Source organism: Penicillium angulare (genome assembly GCF_028827245.1).
Source record: "Penicillium angulare strain IBT 27051 chromosome Unknown utg000005l_segment0_segment0, whole genome shotgun sequence".
Classification (NCBI taxonomy): Eukaryota; Fungi; Ascomycota; class Eurotiomycetes; order Eurotiales; family Aspergillaceae; genus Penicillium; species Penicillium angulare.
The window spans coordinates 537,894-560,279 of NW_026623164.1; the positions used below are offsets into that span (position 1 = coordinate 537,894).

The 22,386-nt window shown below is 48.0% G+C and overlaps 10 protein-coding genes across 10 annotated transcripts; 6 read left to right on the top strand and 4 right to left on the bottom strand.

The window, feature by feature from the left end:
- Nucleotides 1-1,077: 1,077 nt before the first annotated feature.
- N7478_007592 (uncharacterized protein) lies at nucleotides 1,078-2,583 on the top strand (the record flags this gene model as incomplete). Its single annotated transcript, XM_056923806.1, has 1 exon — nucleotides 1,078-2,583. The coding sequence occupies one exon, from the start codon at nucleotides 1,078-1,080 to the stop codon at nucleotides 2,581-2,583; it is 1,506 nt and encodes a 501-aa protein (XP_056776532.1).
- Nucleotides 2,584-4,749: 2,166 nt separating this feature from the next.
- Nucleotides 4,750-8,275, bottom strand: N7478_007593 (putative nicotinamide nucleotide transhydrogenase; the record flags this gene model as incomplete). The annotated part of the gene is made up of 5 exons (XM_056923807.1): nucleotides 4,750-4,781; nucleotides 4,843-4,917; nucleotides 4,972-5,160; nucleotides 5,215-8,097; nucleotides 8,179-8,275. 5 exons carry the CDS (start codon nucleotides 8,273-8,275, stop codon nucleotides 4,750-4,752), a joined length of 3,276 nt encoding a protein of 1,091 aa, XP_056776533.1.
- A 746-nt stretch (nucleotides 8,276-9,021) lies between these two features.
- Nucleotides 9,022-10,135, bottom strand: N7478_007594 (uncharacterized protein; the record flags this gene model as incomplete). Its single annotated transcript, XM_056923808.1, has 5 exons — nucleotides 9,022-9,296; nucleotides 9,445-9,540; nucleotides 9,607-9,782; nucleotides 9,868-9,883; nucleotides 9,943-10,135. 5 exons carry the CDS (start codon nucleotides 10,133-10,135, stop codon nucleotides 9,022-9,024), a joined length of 756 nt encoding a protein of 251 aa, XP_056776534.1.
- Nucleotides 10,136-10,616: 481 nt separating this feature from the next.
- Nucleotides 10,617-11,834, bottom strand: N7478_007595 (GIY-YIG nuclease family protein; the record flags this gene model as incomplete). Its single annotated transcript, XM_056923809.1, has 1 exon — nucleotides 10,617-11,834. One exon carries the CDS (start codon nucleotides 11,832-11,834, stop codon nucleotides 10,617-10,619), a length of 1,218 nt encoding a protein of 405 aa, XP_056776535.1.
- Nucleotides 11,835-13,237: 1,403 nt separating this feature from the next.
- N7478_007596 (uncharacterized protein) lies at nucleotides 13,238-13,957 on the top strand (the record flags this gene model as incomplete). Its single annotated transcript, XM_056923810.1, has 2 exons — nucleotides 13,238-13,284; nucleotides 13,423-13,957. 2 exons carry the CDS (start codon nucleotides 13,238-13,240, stop codon nucleotides 13,955-13,957), a joined length of 582 nt encoding a protein of 193 aa, XP_056776536.1.
- A 559-nt stretch (nucleotides 13,958-14,516) lies between these two features.
- N7478_007597 (putative isoamyl alcohol oxidase) lies at nucleotides 14,517-16,392 on the top strand (the record flags this gene model as incomplete). Its single annotated transcript, XM_056923811.1, has 2 exons — nucleotides 14,517-15,016; nucleotides 15,057-16,392. 2 exons carry the CDS (start codon nucleotides 14,517-14,519, stop codon nucleotides 16,390-16,392), a joined length of 1,836 nt encoding a protein of 611 aa, XP_056776537.1.
- Nucleotides 16,393-16,989: 597 nt separating this feature from the next.
- Nucleotides 16,990-17,697, bottom strand: N7478_007598 (uncharacterized protein; the record flags this gene model as incomplete). Its single annotated transcript, XM_056923812.1, has 1 exon — nucleotides 16,990-17,697. The coding sequence occupies one exon, from the start codon at nucleotides 17,695-17,697 to the stop codon at nucleotides 16,990-16,992; it is 708 nt and encodes a 235-aa protein (XP_056776538.1).
- A 264-nt stretch (nucleotides 17,698-17,961) lies between these two features.
- Nucleotides 17,962-18,624, top strand: N7478_007599 (putative exo-1-4-beta-xylosidase bxlB; the record flags this gene model as incomplete). The annotated part of the gene is made up of 1 exon (XM_056923813.1): nucleotides 17,962-18,624. One exon carries the CDS (start codon nucleotides 17,962-17,964, stop codon nucleotides 18,622-18,624), a length of 663 nt encoding a protein of 220 aa, XP_056776539.1.
- Nucleotides 18,625-18,996: 372 nt separating this feature from the next.
- N7478_007600 (glycoside hydrolase family 3 protein) lies at nucleotides 18,997-19,548 on the top strand (the record flags this gene model as incomplete). Its single annotated transcript, XM_056923814.1, has 1 exon — nucleotides 18,997-19,548. The coding sequence occupies one exon, from the start codon at nucleotides 18,997-18,999 to the stop codon at nucleotides 19,546-19,548; it is 552 nt and encodes a 183-aa protein (XP_056776540.1).
- An 851-nt stretch (nucleotides 19,549-20,399) lies between these two features.
- N7478_007601 (uncharacterized protein) lies at nucleotides 20,400-22,383 on the top strand (the record flags this gene model as incomplete). Its single annotated transcript, XM_056923815.1, has 2 exons — nucleotides 20,400-20,444; nucleotides 20,503-22,383. 2 exons carry the CDS (start codon nucleotides 20,400-20,402, stop codon nucleotides 22,381-22,383), a joined length of 1,926 nt encoding a protein of 641 aa, XP_056776541.1.
- Between the last annotated feature and the right edge of the window lie 3 nt (nucleotides 22,384-22,386).

Genomic DNA, 22,386 nt, shown 5'->3' on the forward strand with positions numbered 1-22,386 from the left:
GCATGGGCCAATAAACCAACGACAGCTCACGTTGATCTATCAGATTATTCAATTATTTTTTTCTATTTTTCCGCACAGAGTCCAAAACAGTAAAGTTTGACCCTAGCCTCGCCACGATGTGGAGGGTGCGCGTTGCCGAATGGCGCAACTGTGCATCCTAAGGATCCATAGGGGAAAAGAGGAGTGGACCAACCCCTCTTCCCACCCCCCAGTCGCTTGAGCTAGTCTCAGCTGCAAGGGTGATACTATCCCCACTTTCTCTTCTTCCCCCATCGCCAATCATATCCTGCGTGCATATACTCCGCCAATGGATAGTTCGCTAGCTGGGGACACTCCCGGCCAATCCAGGATGTCCACTCCTTCGTCCTGCAGGAGATAACCAAAACCCAAAAATGAACAGGAGAGAAAAGGCGTAAAAGAAAAGGAAAATAATAGAAAAATAAAAAAGCCACCGATAGCTAGGGACTCATGCATGCTGCCCAGTGGACGATTACAGGATTTTGGCGTCGACTACACGTGGACAGGGATTGAAAGTGACTGTCCCCTCTTTCTCGTCCTGCAGTTAGCGCTGGATCTAAAAAAGGCCTTCTTCGCCCCTCCTTCTGTGGATCAATTCCTGACGGGTGGGACTTTTTCTATTCTTCATACTTGCGGTACCTTGAATGGCATCGAGGGCGGCTCCCCTGTTCATCATCATCAATCCTGGACCGGTTCCACTAGCCTTAAAAACAGACCTTGGTACCCTTTTGCATTCCGTCTCCTGAAGGATCTGATCTCCTTCACAGACTAGTCTGTGGCATCTTCATAACTTGGGGGTCTGGCACATCATATTAGGGTTTTAGATCTTCTAAAAGTTTGAGGGGCTCATTCATCCGGTCGTTTTCCTTTTATTCCCTTGAGCCCGGGCTGGTTTCATCTTTTTATTCTCTCGTTCTATTCTATCGGTTTTGTATCAGTCGTTTCGACGTTTCGTCCGCTGGCACTCTCAAACCATTATTTGGAACCATTTGCTGATTCTACATTGAGAACCCCCATTCTTTGTTTGACCCTGGAGTGTCAACCATCTTTCTAGCAAAGATGTACGAATCAACTACCTCGTTGGATCTTCACCGTCTGAGCCGGCAGAGCCTCCAGAAACGGTACGAGTCCGACGAAGAAGATGTATCGGAATCCGATGCCGGTGGACCAGACTTCGTCCCCTCGCTAGTAGGCTCACAACGGGCTGGAACTATCGATTCAGATCTGAGTGCCGATGAGAATTCGCATATGGATCCCGACTCTGACCGGGAAGATCACCTACTAGCCCCATACCATGTGGCTAAACGACCTCGCCCAGTCTCAATGGATACAGTGAAACGAAGCAGCGATGCAACATTCGTGGAAAACACCCATGTATTCGATCCAGAAGATGACATGGTTCTTGAACTTCCTCACCCACCAAGCCCTCCAGAGCTGGGCTCAGATCATCTCTTCTTACAACCAGCCATCTATGTCTCTCCGAACACGCCACCAACTCATCATCAACGATCTCGGTCTTCATCCCCGTCGTCTATCTTCTCAGTGGAAAACGCCGAGATCCACGTTGCAAAGAAAATAACATTGATGGAACCACCAACCCGTCCGACACTGGTCTTCATTAACTCTCTCGGATCTCGATCCAAAGGTTCCAGATCAAGACCCACGAACCTTCGACCTCGGGGAAATGCTCGAAACCGCGAGTCTCGGATCTTCGACGGCAAGCTAGAGGGCAATGTGCAAGTCCCACGCCTAACAGACGTCAAGTCCACATCATCCCCCAGGGCATCTGAACTCTATAAGCCACCTACCGAGGAACCTCTTCTAGAAAACATCTCAACCCCGACACCACAAAGTGCCACAATAAGCAGCGTTTCCGACATCCCCACACTCCCCTACTTCCCTCCATCCCCAAAACAAAAGCCAATCTCCCGCCCCCGCCCCCGCCCCAATACCTCAGGCTCAACAGAGAAACAATTCCCAACTCTCGCCTCCCGCTCTTACCACGCCCGCCGCCCCACAGACCCAACCCGACGCCCGCCATCAACACGCAGCAACAGCAATAGCAGCGTCCCAACTTATTCCCCACGTTCCGCGTCTCCATTTCCAGACGAACAGAGAGGGTATATACCAGATTACCACAGTGAAGGTTCAGGATCCTTCCTCTCTCGAACATGCAGTCCAGCCTCGACTGCCCCCTCCCCGCCACAGCAGCAATATGTCCACTCTTCGAAACGGGGTCCCGTTCCTTCGTCTAACCCATCAGGGGGCTTTTCTCATCGTGCCCCAATGATGCGACACATGACGCGCAAACACTCCGCCACCTCTAGCATTCACTCAATGGCTAGTATGCGTTCGGAGGTGGATGCTTATCCAACGCCCTCGAATCTGAATATACTTTCCTCTGCATATGCGGCGTCAAGTCAACCTGCTGTTAATGTTATTCAGGATCGTGAGCGTCCCACACGGAAATCAAGCCAGAGACGTCACGGGAGACAGGCTAGCTCGAGCACAGCACGCGTGTTCATGGGGCTGAAACTTGGGAAGAGGGCTTTTAATAAAGTCTAGCCTACTACTACGCCACGGGTAGTAATTTATATACCCATCCAACCCTAGTAATGTCTTTTCTTTTTGGTATCATTATATCCGACGCGATACCATGATATAATCTGTTTCTCAATTTGTTTGGAGGTATTCTCTCGGCGCGCAATGGTGTTTTTCAAGTTTTGACTTTTGATCAAGTTCTAATATATGATCCAGCACGAGAGTGGTGATCATCTGCGGCGTTTTGTTCTATCAACTAATGATACGATTTGGGTCTGGGCGGATGAATTGTTTTTGTTTTTTCAAGTTATTGCCATCGCAGTTTCAGGGCTGGATAATGTCTATTTCTCATTTTGGTCAGTATCTTGGGCAGATTGGTTTGATTCTGGCGAGGATCTCCGAGTCGTCTCTACTATTTTTTGACTTTGGCATCGACGTGCTGCCTATCATTATCATGCGACTCAGAACTAGTACCAGCGATACCATGATGTAAATCGCCATATTCAAAAATATCATCAAACAGCATAACTATTAGCCATAATTTCCATGTGTGAGAACATTTAAGTACTCCAAGCAGCTACAACTCCCCAACCATGAAAAGCCCCGGTATGTATCTGATGTCTATACAAGGAAAGCTGATTGGGTACTTAAGTAGTAGAGCAAGTTTAAGCCTTTACCGTACAGGAAAATTGTTCCAAATAGCAACGGTGCCTTCGACCTGACTTGTCAACATGTTTCGAACACAAGGAATAGTCATCGAAAGTCAAAGATGAAATCTTCATCCCGGAGCTTCTGAATAATGTCTGTAAGAGAGGGATGGCAGCCTTTAACATGAATCCATACCGCCTCGTCAGAATCGAAGCTGCGATGGTCTTTTCCGCTGGAGGATTCACATGCAAAACAAAACCACAGGTGGCCATATGAATCATACTATTTGTATGGGGATCTCCTGATAATAGTCTCTGAAAGGAGATGAGGCTGTCTCGATTATATCAACTGACAGTCACTACGTACATGGTAATATAGAATCATTTCGAAACTCCTAGGAGCTTCGATTCCGATGACCCATAATCAACGTCAAATTTCAATAGGCGATTCAAAGAAATGACTCGAAATGACTCTAGTTCATCCAGAACAACTTCCTCGTCAGCAGCCCTACTATCTCATCCCCACATCCAAGGCCCACAGAAAGAAAATAGCAGCAAAAATCCCAGAAAAGCACGATAGCACAGGCTCCTAGCGCAAGTGATAGGGAGAGAGAACAAATCAATACACAATAAGATTCAAATCCTTATCTCGCACTCTCCAAATGCACCCCGCAACATCGGGATGTTTACGCATCGGATAATTCCACAGCTCCTCGTCAGAATCGAAACTAATGTGGTCTTATATCGCTTCTGACATTTGAAACAGTACCACACATTACCGTGTGAATCTCTTGAGCGATTAAATGGATAAATTCTGTCACGAGGATTCTTAATCCATTTGGCGCGGTGAAGTTGAAGGTGAATGAGTATTTCTTGTAGGGAATCGAGGACATCTGACCATCCGTTATGCTCGGTACATCTGTGAATTTCGACCATTTTCGTCTTTCTCTCTCTCTCTCCTTATTTTTGGATCTTCAAGTTCTTCTTATCGATTGGTCGTCAAAATATAGGTGGTGGGCCGACTGGATGCGGTTGGAGATTAGTACCCTTCAGGGTATGTTGAGGCGATATGGTGATCGGTAGGATTATGAGTTGGAGTGATAATGACTACGTATTCGAGCAGGAAACTAATTCGCTTAACCTGTAAAGACAAAATGCTACTAGGCCGAGAGTGAATGTTGGCTGGTGGGAGCAGCTTTTACTTCGGGGCGCGGCGCCGTATTAGTACGCGGAGCTTGACGCTCATTACGATACCGGGCACTTTCGTTAGGTTTCACTAACCTAAATGGTTCGATTTACTCTGATTTAAGCATTGAAAAGATCTCACAATTGAAGCAGGTGCATAGATCCGAGTACTGGGTGGAACAGATTCTTCACAAGCTACAGCAAAGCAGTGGTATATTGCCATCGTACTAGTCAAAGGGACAAGACGAAGAATCAAAGCACGTGCAAAGAAAAAATGGACGAGGAAAAGAAAATAAACCGCAAAGTGCAAGTAAGAAGCGCACAGAAGGTGCAACCGAGGGAGTGATCCCACAAATGTCTACTTGCGTGCCTCTAGCGAAGCTTTGATAGCTAAATAGAAAGAAAGATGAGTTAGAATGTGAGATCTAGTTGTTGAATTGAAAGTACTTACCATCACAAGATGTCTTGGCATCACCAAAGAGCATCCTGGTTCCAGGCATGAAGAACATGGGGTTCGGTACGTCGGCTGCAAATTTGTCAGTGACTTGCAATGCTGGGATCTGATTAAACAGAGACTTACCATATCCACTGGACATTCCTCTCTTCATGACGATGACTTCCTTACTCTTCCATGCATGGAGAACAGGCATGCCAGAGATAGCGGAGTCCGGCTCCATAGCGATAGGGTTGACGGTGTCATTGGCGCCAATGACAAGTGTAACATCAGTGTCATTGAAGTCCTCGTTGATTTCATCCATCTCAAGAACGACTGTATAGCGTTAGCTATGCTATAGGGGTCATGGATGGGAAAGCTGGTACTTACTATCATATGGCACGGACGCTTCAGCAAGAAGCACGTTGCATTGACCTGGCATGCGACCAGCAACAGGGTGAATAGCGAAGCGGACATTGACTCCCCGGGAACGCAGAATGCTGACAATCTCAGCTAGTGCGTATTGGGCCTTTGCCACGGCCATACCATAACCGACAATGATGATGACGTTCTCAGCACCTGACAGAGCTTCAACGGTGTCATCAATGCTGGTCTGGGTGACTTCACCTTCGATCTTCTTCTGGGATTGCGCTGGTGCAGAAAGACCACCGAAAAGAACATTCGTAAGAGACCGGTTCATGGCGACACACATGATGTATGAAAGAATTGAACCACTGACTCCGATGAGCGATCCGACACTGGTAAGGAGCGGATTATTGAGCATTAGACCCTCGGCGACGAGCGCGAATCCAGAGTAAGCGTTCAGCACGGTGATGACAACAGGCATGTCAGCACCTCCAATAGCTGAGGTCGTGGTATATCCTTTCAGGAAACTCAGTACAGTATTTGCACCTAAGCATGCTGCTGCAATGCCTGGGTTCGCAGGCGCCATAGTCAAGAAAGTTCCCATAGTCGCAATGTTACTACCAAGCAACGTCGAGTTGATGATATGTCGCCCAGGAAGAATCTTTGGACTAGAAGACATGCGACCGGCAAGTTTCATGAATGCGACAATTGAACCAGTAAAGGTAACACCGCCGATCAGAACACCCATATAGGCAGTCACCATGTGTAGAGTTGTGATGTCATTGATGTCAACCAACACGCTACCGATACTAGTCAGAACGGCAGCAAGACCAACGACCGAGTGTAACGCAGCAACTGTTTGAGGAAGTCCTGTCGGAGTAATGCGACGACCAATAAGTCCACCGACTAGGACACCAGTTCCAGCAACGGTGACAAACTGAGTCATAGTCTCGGTAGTGAAACCCACTGCAGCCAAAGAAGCCAAGATACCAGAAATCACACCCAGGATGCCAAAGATATTTCCTCGGCGCGCAGTTTGTTGGGAGGCCAGACTGGAAATAGAGCTCATACAGAGTATGGTGCTGATAAGATATCCAGCTTGTACTAGACCATCCATACCTGTGGTAGCCGCAGCCACGAAACCACCACCGAAAACTAGTGCCGGGATCGCATATAGCCAAGGGTATTCTGCGGGATCGGTCGGGCGCTTAAACATGTCCAGCATGCGCTTTGTGATCACAAATCCTCCAGAAACGTTCACGAAGGCCAGAAGCACCGAGGCTGCACCGAGATATTCAGGAAAGCTAGTTGGGTAAAAGCCTCCGCCCATGATGAACAAACCACCAATACCGACCATTCCCGATATAGCATTGGTGACACTCATCAGTGGCGAATGGAGAGCAGGCGCTACTCCCCATACGGCGCGATAACCGACCAGACCCGCGAGTCCGAAAGTCATCATGTTGCCCATGAAGATGGGTCCGGTGGCTTTTCCAAGAGCGAGAGTGGCGCCAATTGCGCCCGTAACACCGGTAACATCTCTAGTAGCCTTCTGCCATGGGGTAAGAGCGAGTGCTTCATCTTTCTTAGCTGCAATTGCCTGGGTATCGGGCTTAGCAGGGGCAGGGGCAGCGACCGGTGTAGCGGGAGGAATGATCTCGCCATTGAGAGTAACGATAGAGCCACGAACAACCTCATCTTTGAAGTCGATGCCGAAAGACTTCTCCTTTGGTGCCATAGAGAGAAGATACTTGATGATGTTGTTCGAGTACAGTGTGGAGGACTGAGTTGGAAGACGAGAAGGTAGATCAGTATAGCCAATGATAGTCACATCTTTGTACTTAGTTAATTGACCGGGAACCGTAGCCTCGCAATTGCCTCCTGCTTCAGATGCAAGATCCACAATGACAGAGCCCGGTTTCATCGCAGCAACCATTTCCTTGGTGATCAGTTTCGGGGCCGGTTTTCCAGGAATAAGTGCAGTTGTAATAATAATGTCAACTTCACGAGCTTGTTCCATAAACAGTTTCATCTCGGCTTCAATAAATTCCTTAGACATTTCCTTAGCGTAGCCGCCTTGTCCGGCACCATCCTCCTGGAAATCCACCTCAACGAATTCAGCACCGAGAGATTGGACCTGCTCACGAACAGCTGGACGAGTATCAAAGCCACGAACAATAGCACCCATGCGACGAGCCGAGGCAATTGCACTCAAGCCAGCCACACCAGCACCAATAACAAGCACTTTACTTGGAGGAATCTTTCCAGCAGCCGTAACCTGACCAGTCAAAAAACGACCAAAATGATTGGAAGCCTCTAAAACCGCCTTGTAACCAGCAATATTGGCCATGGAACTCAAGGCGTCAAAAGTCTGAGCACGCGAGATACGCGGAATACGATCCATCGCGAAAGACGTGACACCACGAGCAGCCAATGCATCGACAAGACTCTTATTTTGAGCAGGATATAAGAATGAGATAATAGTCGATCCTTTACGAAGAGCCTGCACCTCATTGAATGGACCTTCAGACTGCGGGTTTCGGACTTTCAGAACAATATCGCTTTCCGACCATATCGCATCACGGTCAACAACCGTTGCGCCGGCCTTTTGGTATGCATCATCCAGCAATTGGGCTCCTTCACCAGCTCCACGCTCAATTAAAACGCGTGAAAAACCTTTCTTCAGAAGCAAACCCACATTTTGTGGCGTTATCGCTACCCGGCGTTCATTTTCGTGTGACTCACGAGGGATCCCCACAGTGAGCTCCGAATAGGCGGTAGTCGGAACGAGCTCTTCCGGAACAGCAGTTGACGAGGTTCGCTTGGAGAGGACGGGCCATTGAGGGGTCTTGTGCGCGTGTTTATTTTGCGATGAGGCAAGGAAAGAGATTTGACGGACTTTCGAGGCTAATAAACAAGTAAATTAGAGGTGATGGTTCATTTTGTTCATTTTTTTGAAGTGTGTAGCTGTTGTGAGGAGAAGCTTACCGACGTGCGTCACCGGCAGGAACGTTTTCCCCGCGTGAGCACCAGAAACTCCTCGACACGGTCCCAGGGTGGACCGCAAGGAGAAGGAAACACTCATTATTGAGAGTTTCGTCACAAATCAAATCACAGGTTCCCAGAACACATCGGAAGAGGGGGGGTGTTCAGCAACGAGGGGAACAAGGGCGACGTAGCAAGGAGGAAGAAGGAAGAACTTGGAAGAGGGGAGTTGAGAGGAGAGGGTAAGGAGAGAAAAAGCCGCCTAAGGAAACAGAAGAGGAGAAGAACACTCGGACTCCCACCTTGCGATGGAACGATGAAACGGTACGCGCTCCTTTGAATCACGGTTCCCCCGGTTATTCCACAAGCCACAGCCTTAATTGTTCCTTTGCGCTGCGGGGTTTGGTGGAGTCGTGGAGAACAGATCGGCCGGGGCGATTTTATCTCCACATTGAGGTTTGGGTTGTTGACCACTCCACAACCAGACAACGAAGGAAGATACGGCTGTTTGGGACATTTCCACGGATAATATTGAATACTTTGGCTTGACTGCTACCGAATTAAACCTGAGCACGGTGGTCTCACAGACCTCTACGACCTCGTCCCCCGCAATGGATCAGAACTCGGCCAAGATGCCGATAGCCGGAAGCTCAAGGTCAAGGCGGAGTCGATTGTGCCGTGTTTCGGCACTTAATGAGGTACGAGTTATACTTACTATATATTGACAAGCTTACTATCCAATATATACTGACAGGGAGAATAATTTGAAGGAGGGAAACGAGCAAAAACAACAGATGTTAATATAGAAATCTATAAGCAAACCGTTCGGGCTGATCTCTTTCGACTTCAAACAACACTATAACCCTGCTCTGCCATCCACCCGTTATTGGCAAATTTCGTTAAATAATTCCGAAGACTATCAGCCAAGATGCCAACAATGACTTTATCCTCCACATTAAGTTCACGGTGAGACTTGACAAGCTGTGCCAACGCTGCGATAGTCGCGCCCGAGGATCCCCCACACAGAATCCCTTCCTCCCGCACAAGGCGACGCGCATAATTGAATGAGTCGGCATCAGACGTTTTGATCCACAAGTCAGGTCCATATTGATCCAGGACTTCTGATAAAAAAGTCATACCAAATTCCTTCGATCTTGAATTCTGCCTTGAGCCCGTTCAGCTCATCTGGTAGGGCAAGAATTGACCCAAGTGGATCCACGCCAACGATCAGAATGTCCTTGTTATGCTTTCTGAGTCCTCTCCCTGTACCGTTTACTGTACCTCCAGTACCACCTGCGCTGATAAATGAATCGATATGTCCTTCTGTCTGATACCATAGCTCCTCTGCGGTTTCGTATTCATGCGCTGCGGGATTATCAGGATTGGCGTATTGGTTTAGGATGAATCAGTTCGGGATCTCTTGATGCAGACGTTTTGCAACACTGATGATGGAATCTGGGGAGTCGATAGAGACTCCAGCTGGGGTGCGGATGACTCTTGCGCCTAGTACTTTCAAGATCTGCTCTTTTTCCAGCGACATTTTCTCGGAGAGTGTGATGATGCATTTATAGCCCTTGATAGCCGCCATGAGAGCAATTGCGATCCCACTATCTCGTTGTCGTGAAATGAGCACCGTTCATCTATTTTCAATGCGGTAAAGACATAGAGAAGTAGAAAAATAGAGTGACTCACGTATTACCGCTCGAGGCTTCGATCAATGTCCCCCAGATTTCACCTTTCCATCCTCTTCCGCTTTCTCCAGCATACGCTTCACGATCCGATCCTTCACTGAGCCGCCGGGATTCAAGTATTCGAGATTCGGAAAGACTTGGGCTTTTATGCCTAGTGCGGTAGGCAGATGATTAAGGCGGACGAGAGGCGTCGCACCAATGCAATCCGCGACAGATTTGTGTTTGAGTCTGCCGAGAAATGGTGTCGGGTTGTTATTTGTTTTCTCCATCGTTGAATCGGTATTGGAAGGGAATCCGGCTTTATGTATTTATAACTAGGTTGAACCCTATATGCAATTAACGGGCTAAGGATATGCCAGTGCTTCGGGATGTGGTGTTCGGTCTGGGAATTGAAAGGCGTGGTCTTGGTACCGTCCCAAAAGGGAAAGCACGAGGGCCTGATCACCACCGAGAGCTTTGCGTTGATCGGATTCCCTCAACAGAATAGGATTTCGAAATGGATCACAGTTTATTTAGAAATAAATATTCCGTATCTTAGACTCGTGAGGCTTTCCACGATGTTCGGTGGGGCACGATTCACTTTTACGGCATCAGATTGATGAATGCTATATGCTTAGGCACCACCTATAGGACACGGCTATCAAGCTTACAAGGTTGCATTTGAACGTAAGAAATCAGGTCCACGAAATATGTACAGTAGAATATAACGGCATCACTTCATCTGAACATCATGATCTCGCCAAGTCTCTCCTAATCCCCTTTCCGAAATAAAACACGCTTCACGTTATCAAAGTTAAAGATCCCCTTGCTCTTCTGAGGACTCCCTTCATCATCGTAACGATCGAACGGGTCCTCAATAAACGAACCAGGCATAGTATCAGGTGACTCAGGTGGAGTAGGCGGCAATATTAAAGTCTCTCTCACACTCGGCTTCTGACATGGTGTGACCAGTTCAGGCTCTAATTCCTCCCTCGAAGCCCGCGTGCGTGGATAAAGACTCGGCATCTTAACATTTGAATGAAAATGTCCCTTTTCATCATAGGCTTCCTGAACATAAGCACTCCATTCTGTAACCGCATCAAGGAGAACAGTCTTCTCAACTTCTAGCCATTCACCATGGACCTTTTGGCATTTCCGACAACTATTCCTAAGACTCCTGCGTTCTCTAGCGAAAATATTCAAAATAATTTGTTCAAGTCGATGAGCATATTGAATGACTTTCTCGCTAAGTCCTTCTTTTTCTGTTAACCAGATGATACCCGGGTAACATATCTCATGTTCTGGGAAACGTCCTGTTTTGGTGTCTCGTTCAGTATATCCGACATGGAACATTCCGCGATGCGCTGGGTGGAAACCGACGTAGAAGAAGCCCGGTGCTTGATCAGTGTTGCCAAGACGTTTTACTACCACTTCCTCGGTCTTAGATGCTGCCTTTGTGGGACTCCGTGATGCAGAAGTGTGAGGATCGAACGCAGGAGTCTCTGGTGGGGTCAGAGGAGACGAGAAAGGGCTAATTGAATTTGATTTATCCGATCGGGCTTCCGGTGTAATTGGTGGCGAGGGATGAGAATCCAATATTGAGAGAATGAGAGCAACTGTCTCGGGGTCTCGAAGTTCATAAAACCACTGGTACTTGACATAAGTGCCCAGCGTTTTGATATGTGTTGGGCAAAGAAAAATTTCAGCAAGCTCGGAGAGGGCAGCCAAGAGGGCAGCATCATTTTCTGGCTCAGCAGAATGCAAAAGAATACTAAGATGGGAAAGCAGGCGTTTGATTTTGTTCAAATGGTCAAATCGATATTGCTTGCCACTGGTACAAATTTCGCGCTCTTTACCACCCTCACTCTTTGTCAATTTAATGCGGACGCATCGACAATCGACATCGTTACAGTATACTCCATTAACGACACCGAGTATACTTCGGAACCAGCTGGCTTCGGAGGCTTTTGCTTGGGCCGCGGAAGACATGATAACTCAGTCGGATAGAGTTCCCGTTCAAATCGGCGAGTTGGCGGTGACACCGCGAATAGAGACATCCATCGAGATGGGCGCTCGAGCCCGTATTTAATTCGAGCATACCCTCCCAGTTGGCCTCCAATACTGAGCGCTAGCTAGTTGGTTCACCAGAATGCCTAGTAGGCAGGTAGCGAACGATAGGCTAACCAGGGGCGGTGCTCCTGCCATTTTAGAGATAGTTATTATTAGTTGCCCCCTTGAAGTCACAAGAACGCTTGCATATCTACATATTTTGAGAGATTTGAATAGATATTATTGGAGGGTTCCTTCGTGGGTCAGGAATTTTGCGCGCTTGGGGGCTGTGAGCAATCCAGGGTGCATTAGCATGGCGCGTGTGCAGGGGTATACAGCGAACCGTTGTTTCAGGTAATGAAGGCAGCAAGGCAGATTCATCGGGGACGCCGATTTTCTTCTTTAGAATAACGAGGTGCTCGGTACCTCGTTTTTGAGACTGTTATGAAGGATATCTAGATGAGGGTCGAGATCATCCATGCACCTGAGAAATAAGGTGAAAGTATAGTTCGTTGGGGCGGGGAATATCGCAGCGGGGATGAATTAGATCGGAAAACCCCCGGATCAATACGCTTTAGGAACACCTGATTAGTTTTAAACCTTGAAATGTAGACTCAAAGGGATATACGTATTACCGGAGAATTATGCACAATATGTATTGTGTGTACGGCGGACCTGTGAATTACTGCAATAATAAGGCAGACACGATATTGGTTAACTAGTGTTGCAAAGTGGACACACTCAGACACTGATTGAGGTCAGTGTTACTCTTTTTCGGTTTCACTATTCTTATCTCATTCAAAATGAGCAAAAGAAGCACACTGTTAACTTCCAGCTGTAGCATTCGTTGTGGAGGATCTGGATTGTGATTAGCAGAAAGTTGCTTCCAGAGAAGTAAGCCACTTGCACTCGTTTAAATTCGCTTCCAGCAGTGCCAGAAAAATAGAAGCGATCGATCCTAAGAACACAAAACCAGTCTTTTCTTCACCACTTGTTCCTTTGCCAGTCTCACCTTCCTCCGCGCCTTCAATATTAATACGAGCAATCAAACAATTTCGATTCAAGCCCTTTTAATACCAAGCAGGGGGCCACGCGTCGGTGGAAGAAACAGCCCGAGCATCTCGAGACGGAACCTCCTCCCCTAGTCTCGAATCCAATGACGATAATGCTTGTTCACGGAACAATGATGACATATCATTCGACGATCTACGACTCTTCCACCACTTCATCACGGAAACATACCGCACTCTGGCTGATCAAGCAACCGACCACAATCAAGTCTGCAGATCCATCTACCACAATGGGGATTCTCTTCGTCCTCCATCTTCCACCTTATCTTAGCAATGGCAGCTTTTCACAAGGCACACCTACACCCAGAGCTCCGAAATGGGTATGTGATGAAAAGAGATGACGATTTCACATTTGGGGTTTGGTCTGTGACTGCCATCCTATCTATCCTTGACTCAAATAACTGTCAGATAATCTACATGTCTGCAGTCCTGATATGTTTTGTTTATTGCGCACACAGTCCAAGGCCTGGTGAATACCTGGTCTTTAGTGGGGCTGGGCAGGCTGAATGGTTAGTTCTCATGAGAAGTGTCCGATCAATATTGATGTCCAGCCATAAAAGGATCTTCTCTGACGTCCTGGAGAGTCAAGATGTTCCAGCTATCCAAGGCGTGGGCACATGGCTGGAACCCGAGCTTCGGGAACCTCAGTCATGTATTGACGAAGTGGAATGCCTCTTGCAGCCACAAGTTGCTGAGAGCGCATCGCACGAGATATACATCGAGGCTCTTCGGGATTTGCGGGGGATATTCGAGGAATTACATCAGATGCGAAGCGCTGGAAAATATGGTATCAGCTTGATACCATTTTTCGTTTGCTGGATATATCGACGACCTGATGAGTTCATTGGCTTGCTTGAGAGGAAAGAACCGTGTTCTTCAATTATTCTGGCCTATTGCCGTCTGATTTTGAAGTTTATGGAATCTTCGTGGCTCATGTTAGGTTGGGATCGACATGTCATCACAGGAATCCAAGAGTCTTTAGGATCTCAATAGAATTAATGACCCATGGCTGTGATTTGTCACACGGGTGTCATTTGTATAATAGGGCCCCCATAGTGCGATACTGAAGCGAACAACGGCCAACCACCATCCACCGTTATTACTCGGCCTTATTCCTTGCTTTTCTTTCCAGTTATCGATCCTTCAATCCACTGTGATGAAATTAACTTTTTTATTCTAAGTCTAAGCAGGTCAGAGTCCTCACCACTCTGCAATAGAACCGTGGAACTTCAACTTCGACACGAATACGCCAGGAATTTCCACTTCGGGCGCCCAGATGAGACCCACATAGCTTGAATGGTAACTGATCGACGATCAAATTGCGACTACGTACGTTTTCTTCATTCCCAAGGAAACGTTTTACCTCCACAGCTTTCTATTGCTAATTAATATTTCCCTTTAGGCCTGGGCCTTTTCATGCTCCTTAGTCGTGTTCGTATATAATTTACCACGTGGATTCTGTAGCTATAAGTATCGGGTCGCCCGACATGTAAAATTTTGATCTGCATCGAAATCAGTCAACAGCCTCCTAGATCGGAAAATCAAAGCGACTATGGTCCGCTTCTTCTGCAAAGCAGCTACCTCATATCTGCTGCTAACGGTCGCAGCTTCCGCCAGCCAAGATTGCAAGACTTCTCCAAATGACTTGACCTGGCCATCCACCAACGAATGGCGTGCACTTAACCGGACCTTACAGGGAGCTCTCCTCAGAACTTCCCCCGCAGCTTCATCTTGCTACCCTGGAAATCCACTTCAATCTCCCGAAACCTGCACGGATGTCGAGAACCACTGGACTTATGCCTCATACCACTCTGCCTGGCCCGAGAGTATTGATTACCCGATCTATACCAACAATTCCTGTCTACCACCGAGTGCCACTGGGTACACCAAGACTAGAGGATGCACAATTGGCGGGCTTCCACAGTATATTGTGAATGCCACCACCGAGACCCAGATCGCCACAGCAATGAAATGGGCTTCTCAGCGCAATATTCGCATTGTTGTGAAGGGAACCGGGCATGATCTCAATGGCCGGCAAGTGATTCAATCGCAGTTTGTATAATGCTTCTTATTGATGATTCTTCTCTTCTAGCTCTACTGGTGCATTTTCGATCTCCGTTTGGACTCACAACTTCAAGCACGCCCAACACCGACCAACCTGGAAGCTACCTGGTTGCAACGAGACTGCAGACGTGATGATACTTGGCAGTGGAAACAACTGGGGATCTGCGGACCTTGCAGCAAACAATGTGAACAGAGCTATCGTGGGTGGTGAAGATTCCACGGTCGGACTGGGTGGTTTGATCCAGAACGGTGGTCACGGTTGGCTCTCCAGTCACTATGGTCTTGCATCGGATCAAGTATACCAGGCAACTGTCATCACAACCGACGGTCGCCGCCTCGTTGCAAACGCTGCTCAAAACCAAGATCTCTTCTGGGCTGTCCGTGGTGGCGGTGGTGGCCAATTCGGTGTGGTGACAGAGTATGTTCTGAAGACACACCCGGTCCCCGAAAACATGGTTACTGGCGGTGTTGCTTTCTATGCCGGCTCCCAGTCCAACGCTAGCGAGGCTGGATCATGGAATGCATTAGCTCATGTTGTTTCTTCAATCCCCGATATTATGGACACTGGTCTCACGGGCAGCATCACCGCCCTTACAAAGGAAGAAATTGTGACACTCCTAGGTCTGGATCAAACCGTCCCTGGTGCGGCCGCGTCCATCAGCTTGACAGGTTTCAACATGACCACTGCGCAGATGAACGTCACAATCAAAAAACTCGCAGAACAGATCCGAAACGTCAAGTACGGCAACTACTTGAACTTCACTTTGACCACACCAACCACCAAAAACTACTACACCTACTCTGGCTCAACCACCGAAGCCGGAGCCGTCAGCCTGCTCACAAGCCGTCTTCTTGGCCGTCGAGAGCTTTCCGATATTCCCAAGAAAGATCTCATTGTATACCTCCAGCGGATTCTTTCCAGCGAAGAGTCCACTGGATCAATTCTTCTGTTCGGCCTGCAAGCCGGTCTTGGTCCCGCCAACGTTCCCGAAGAAATGCGTGGAAGTGTTCTTCCAGCCTGGCGTGAGGCCTACACTCATGTCATGACATACGGGGCATCAATCAACGCAACTGAAGACGCGACCGCGGGCTTGAAAAGCGGGGCCGATTGGTATGAAGCACACAGAGAGCCTGTTTGGAGAGAATGGGCTCCCAACACTGGTGCCTATATGAACGAAGGAAATCCTTTCAGTACCACTTGGAAGCATGACTTCTATGGTGAGAATTACGATCGGCTTCTTGAGATCAAGCGCAAGTATGACCCTAGTGAGAGTCTTTATACTTGGAGTGGACTTGGTAGTGACATGTGGCACTACGACTTGAGAAGTGGGTTATTGTGTCGCACTACAGAGAGTTTAGCTTGATATTCACACTCTTTAGATTTCCAGTGACACTTGCAGTCATTATTCCTTCATTCTAACTGTTGCGCGAAGTTGTACCATTTTTTTCTTCTTATTTTTCTCTTTTCCTTTCCACTTTCCTTTCTCCCGTCAGTTTTCCTTTCTCAATTCTGTCCAGCGATGCATGTTCTTCACATTGCAATGCATATACACAGAGCTATATATTTACATCTGTAAAATATTGAATATACATTGCACTCGAAATATTCTCGATGACCTGGTGATTGAATTATCGGAATGCCGACCAGGTGGCTGCCGTCATACCATACCTATTGTATTATCGGAAAATAAGCGATGCCAGTCTGACTATCAACACACGTGCAGACACAAGTAGAAACCTACCTAGGTATGCGTAAGACTATTCTTCAGTTGATTTCAAAGTTCCAATGAGAATGTATACTTATTTTATCTACATATCATTTACCTACGTGATGGTACCCACTACTTCAATTTTGATCTTCAGACCTTGGGAAGTCAAAAAGCTTCAATTTCAAAGTATTCACCCTTGTAAGTCTGCTATAAAAAGCAGTATGAAGATGGTGCTATCTACTCCTAGGACCCTCATAGTTCAATCTCCAACTTCACAATTGGATCCACTTCCTCATTTCCAATGAGCCCATTATCAGTCATAGATGGCCAATAGGAGCTGCCAGCTTGAACCAGATACGAACTCACGCCACCGTTCGTAATATCAAGGAAGATACTTCGAATGTAATTCCACATCGTAGTTGGAACAACAGCGAGTATCTCGTTCTGGCCTGTGTGCAAATATTTGGAAATGTCCATTCGTGGCGCATTGTAATCGACAGGCGGGAGGTACTCTCCATTGACCGCAACACGCAGTGCGTGTGTCACCTTGGGTAATTTAAGGTATGCGCCATCGGCTGTCACATTGACGTTACTTGCAGGAAGCCAGGTGAGTTTGGTGGTATAATACCCAACTCCGGATGCGTTCTGAAATCCCTGGATGGACTTCCAAGAAACGAGCTTGTGGAGATTGTTCGTGGCGTTGTGCTTCTCGGAAATCACCGAGGCGTCGCTCCTGTTTGTAGGTGTTTCCCAGTGTTCTGCAATCAAGGTCCAATTGGAAAGACTGAAATGAGGCGGTGCCATTGATGAGCTGAGCAATTGAGATTTCCGATTTGATAATTTGAGAAGCCTATCGGTTTGACCAGCTCCAACATGAACCTCGATCCTTTTATCGCAATCATGCATGCCATAGCCGATCACTGTCTGGGGAGCTTCGAGTACATGTGCAGACAAGCCCATAATACCTGTGAGTGGCTTGTTGCTCCAACCAATAACAGCGGTTTGATTGGCGGCCAGGTGCAAAGGAACGAAAACAGACCCGTTCTTGCGCTGATATTCAAAACAAGGAATGACAGCTCCACTCCAGAGGTCGAAGTAATAGGGAGCCTTATCAGTATTGACTTCAAGCTGCCCGGCTGTTGAGCTCCGGTCAGTGAAAATGAAGATGTAATCCAGATTGTCACTGCCTCCGTTTCTCCAGGTTGTATACCAGGTTCCATTGGTATGCAAGCAAGTACCGGGTCTTCTCGACTGGGTCTTCCGTCTTATAACTGGTGGAATGAAGCACTTCATGGGGTAGGCATCTCCGAGGGTGTGGACTTTGGTGTGAGCTTTTCCATTGTCATCGAGGATCCTGTGGGAGAGTACCCATCCGCTACTTCATTTGCTACGCCTCTGCTACTCGCCGCTGCCTTTGATGATGAGATGATCTACCAGGCTGGGCTCGACTTCTGGACTCCGAACGTCAACCCATACCGCGATCCGCGCTGGGGCCGTGGCTCTGAGGCACCTAGAGAAGACCCGAGACAAATTAAGGGATATGCCGAGAATTTTCTTCTTGGACTTGAAAGAAACCACAGCTCCTCCATTAAAAAGACACTGGCAACCTGCAAGCACTACGCTAGATATGACCTGGAAACATGGGGCGGATACAGTCGCTACGCCTTCAAGGCAAACATTACAATGCAGGACCTTGTTGAGTACTATTTGCCCCCATTTCAACAATGTGCTCGTGACTCTAAAGTCTCTTCCATGATGTGCTCGTACAATATGGTAAACGGCATCCCGGCCTGTGCCAACTCATACCTCATAAACCGCATCCTGCGACAGCATTGGAACTGGACGGCCTCATCAGTATGTGGTCACAGATCGTGGCCTTGTGAATGAAACTGCGAGGCGAACAAATTACACTTCAAGTCTTTCTGAATTCAGTGCATTAGCTTTCAAGACGGGGATTGATCTTGTATGCTCTGGAGATACCCCAACGGGTATTTCGGAAGCATACAATCAGTCACTCCTCCCGGAAAAGACAATCGATGCCGCTCTGCGTCGCCAATTTGAGGCCTTCAGTACGTGTTGGCTACCTTGGGCCCAAATCCACGGATCCTTACGTGTCACTGGGTTGGTCGGCAGTAAACACAGCACGCAGTCAAGCTTTGACACGCAACACGGCGGCGCAAAGTATGGTTCTGCTCAAAAATGACGGAACTCTACCTTTAAATCTTACGATGCACACCAAGACAGCGCTTATTGGAGCTTATGCCAATGCGACCTGGGAGATGCTGGGTAGCTATTGGTGTGTCGCCCTACTATCACAGTCCCCTCTATGCGACAGAGCGCAGACGCCTCGAGACATATTACGCAACTGGACCAGACACCTCACAAAATGAAACAGACAACTGGACTGAACAGATCAACGCTGCCAAGAAATCTGATGTTGTTCTCTACTTTGGGGGCATTGATGTTACAACTTCAAGTGAGCTCAACGATCGCTCATCCATCGCCTGGCTTACCTCTCAGCTGAGTCTGGTCAAGGAGCTATGTGCTCTTGGAAAGCCCTGTGTGGTGGTGCAGCTTGGCGAGCAACTTGATGACACAGCTCTTCTCAACAACCCCAACGTTTCTGCCATTATTTGGGCGGCTTACCCCGGTCACGATGGTGGTCCAGCCATCTTTGATGTTCTGGATGGCACAGTATCTCCCGCAGGTAGACTACCGGTCACCCAGTACCCGGCAAAGTACGTTGATGAGATTCCCATGTCGGATATGGCCCTTCATTCACAGAATGGCCAACCGGGACGAACCTACTAGTATTACAATGATGCAGTACTGCCTTTCGGGCATGTATTACATTACACAAACCTTTCGACCTCATTACAGGGTAAGCTGGCACACCAATGGTCATCGTCCACCCGGAACGAGTTCGTGCATCTGGGTTCTTATCAACTCAAGAAATTGCTGGCTAATTGCGACGCCCAATATCCGGATCTGTGCCAGTTGCCGTTGATTTCTGTTGATGTAAAAAACACTGGTTTTCGGGAATCCGGCTTCGTTGTGCTTGGTTTCATTGCTACCAAGGTTGGCCCGCCTCTTCATGCCATCAAGAAGCTTGGTGCGTATACGCGCGCAAAGAAGATATTGCCTGGAGAGACACCAGCTACGACGCTACAGTTCACGCTTGGAGACTCAGCTCGTGTGATGAATCGCGGGGGCCGTGTGCTTTATCCGGGGCTTTATGAAGTCCTCATTGACGTGCCGACGCAGAGTACGGCAACTATCGAGTCATTGGGAGATGAAACCCTTTTGGAATCATGGCCGCAGCCTGAATAAGTCCTGAAACTGAGTACCGAAGTTCTGAATGATGCTTGTTAGGTACCGAATTTTTGGTTCTTCGCGTTCAATTACACATTGTTACTTGGAACCTACAGTTCTAGCTTCACAACTTGGGTGTTGACAATATGCGACCGGATGGCACCTCGGTAAAGTGCGAGTGCCGCTTTATGGGTAACAAGAGAGTGGGTTATAGATGGGTGGGATTTCCCTTAAAATGGTGCATGCGGGACCGGGTTCCACCTTGGAAGTCATACGCGCTAAGAGTTCACTAGTCTCGACGATTTCAAGTCGATTTCTCTCTTCCCTTTGCAACCTCGATACAGTTCGTAATGGATCGCCTTCCGATTGAAATTCTACAGCAAATATGCCTCAATGTACGTCCCTAACGGGACCTCCCTAGTTCACGCCATTCCTCATGCTGATGAGGATTAGCTCGAGGGTCCTGCATACTGTCCACCCAAAGACCTGTCATCTTTCAGTCAGATCAACCGTCTTTGCAACCAGGCGACAGTCCCTATCCTTTACCGAAACATCACACTGATATTCAATACATTCCAAGACCTGGAGGCTGCATTGTCGAAAGTGACAGAAGCTCCCCGGGCGAGTATTTTCGCGAAATTTGCTAGGAGGTTATCCCTTGTCTGTATTGAATTGTCGCCGGAGTCTGAATTCAGAGAAGCCCGGCCATGGACGCTAGAGCCATGGGCACTCAACATGGTGACTGACCCAAACCCGGCGACGAGAAAAGGCTTCTTGGAGCATTATATGACCTCTTGCTACTCAACAACCGGCGGAGACTTACTTTCGAATTCCCACAGAAGCATTGGGAAAACTCCAAACTGGGCACCGGTCGTATCTCTCATTGCTAGCTTGAACCATCTTGATCAATTCGATTTTATCACGAACGACGACTTCACAGCCGACTTGACGGAAGCATTTTGGCGCTACCATCCCGATTGCAGGCTGAATATTCTCAGCAACCAAAAAGTGGGACCTAGTCCACTCTATCCAGATACTACATCGGTGTCTAGATATTCTAGCGAATTCAAAATGGATACTCTTCAGATGCCGGGCCTTCACACCCTGACAACGGCGATTTCCATTTATTACAGGCGGTCGGCCGAACACCAGCAACTTTGGGAGATGATGCCTTTCTTATTCACCAGCCCGGGGCTAAAGCACCTCTGTCTGAAGCCCAATGATGGTGTTCATAAAGCCGGAGTGGATCTACTGAAAGCGACATGGCAAAGCTTGATTGATAAAGCCAAGCCGAAGGCAATATCCCAGTTGGAATCAGTCACAATTCCCTGCAACCGGCCCGAAGGAATTATGCTTTCCAAATTAGCTGCCGCCGGAGACCTTTCTCAACTCCGCTCACTCGACATTGGTTGTGTTTGTGAACCAAGGAAACTTGTCAATGTTGCCGACTTGTTGCCAAATCTAAAGAGGCTTTTCCTTGATCTCGGCAGAAGGATCGAGAGACCTGCGACCATCGGGACTGACATCGAAGAATCAATGGCTGGGATACTTGCCTTTCGCCCCTTGGAATATCTTTATGTCAGGGGCCTTCGCGATGTTGAAGCCTTGGACAGAATCATCCAGCGTCATGGACCGTCATTGAAGGGACTTGCTCTCGTGCCCAACAAGGTCCACCAGTATCCCAGACTCAATTCTTCCAAGCTCCTCGAAATCATGAATCTTTGTCCGAACATGGAAGAGCTGCGCCTTCAAATGAAGAGGTCAGCGGGCAACCAAGCAGAGTGTGAGTTGTACAAAGCGCTGGGTACCCTCCCCAACCTCCAAAGACTATTTCTAGATTTGGATTTCGATGCTCGACCAAAGGTACCGAGGATGGTGAGCAGCCCTCCCGAAACAGACGATCTCGATCTCCGACGAACTTTCATAAATGCAGCCATGGACGAGAGCCTGGCTCTCCAGATTTGGACCAAGATCAAAGACAAGAGCCCCAGTTTGAAAGACCTACGAATTTTCCCATACGGAAACGTGCGCTTTGCCCAAGAGGAGCATTACTTGCTCGACTGCTTTGCGCGATCATATCGACTTACAGGTAATAAACTTGAGAATCCAGGAGTACCTGTCATGGAGCAGATTGGGAAAAGGGCATTGGAGATAAAACGAGCCAGGCAAAAAAATTGGGATGAGTCTCCTAGCGATGAAGAGGTCCGCCTCTCTAGTAGAGTTGTGTCCGTCCTTCAAAGTATCTGGCCCCAGGTGCTCGAGCAGACTTTCAGAAGCGAGTGGTGGGATTGTTGGACCAGCCTACCTTTACAACCGGACACCCAGTCTTGGTGAATG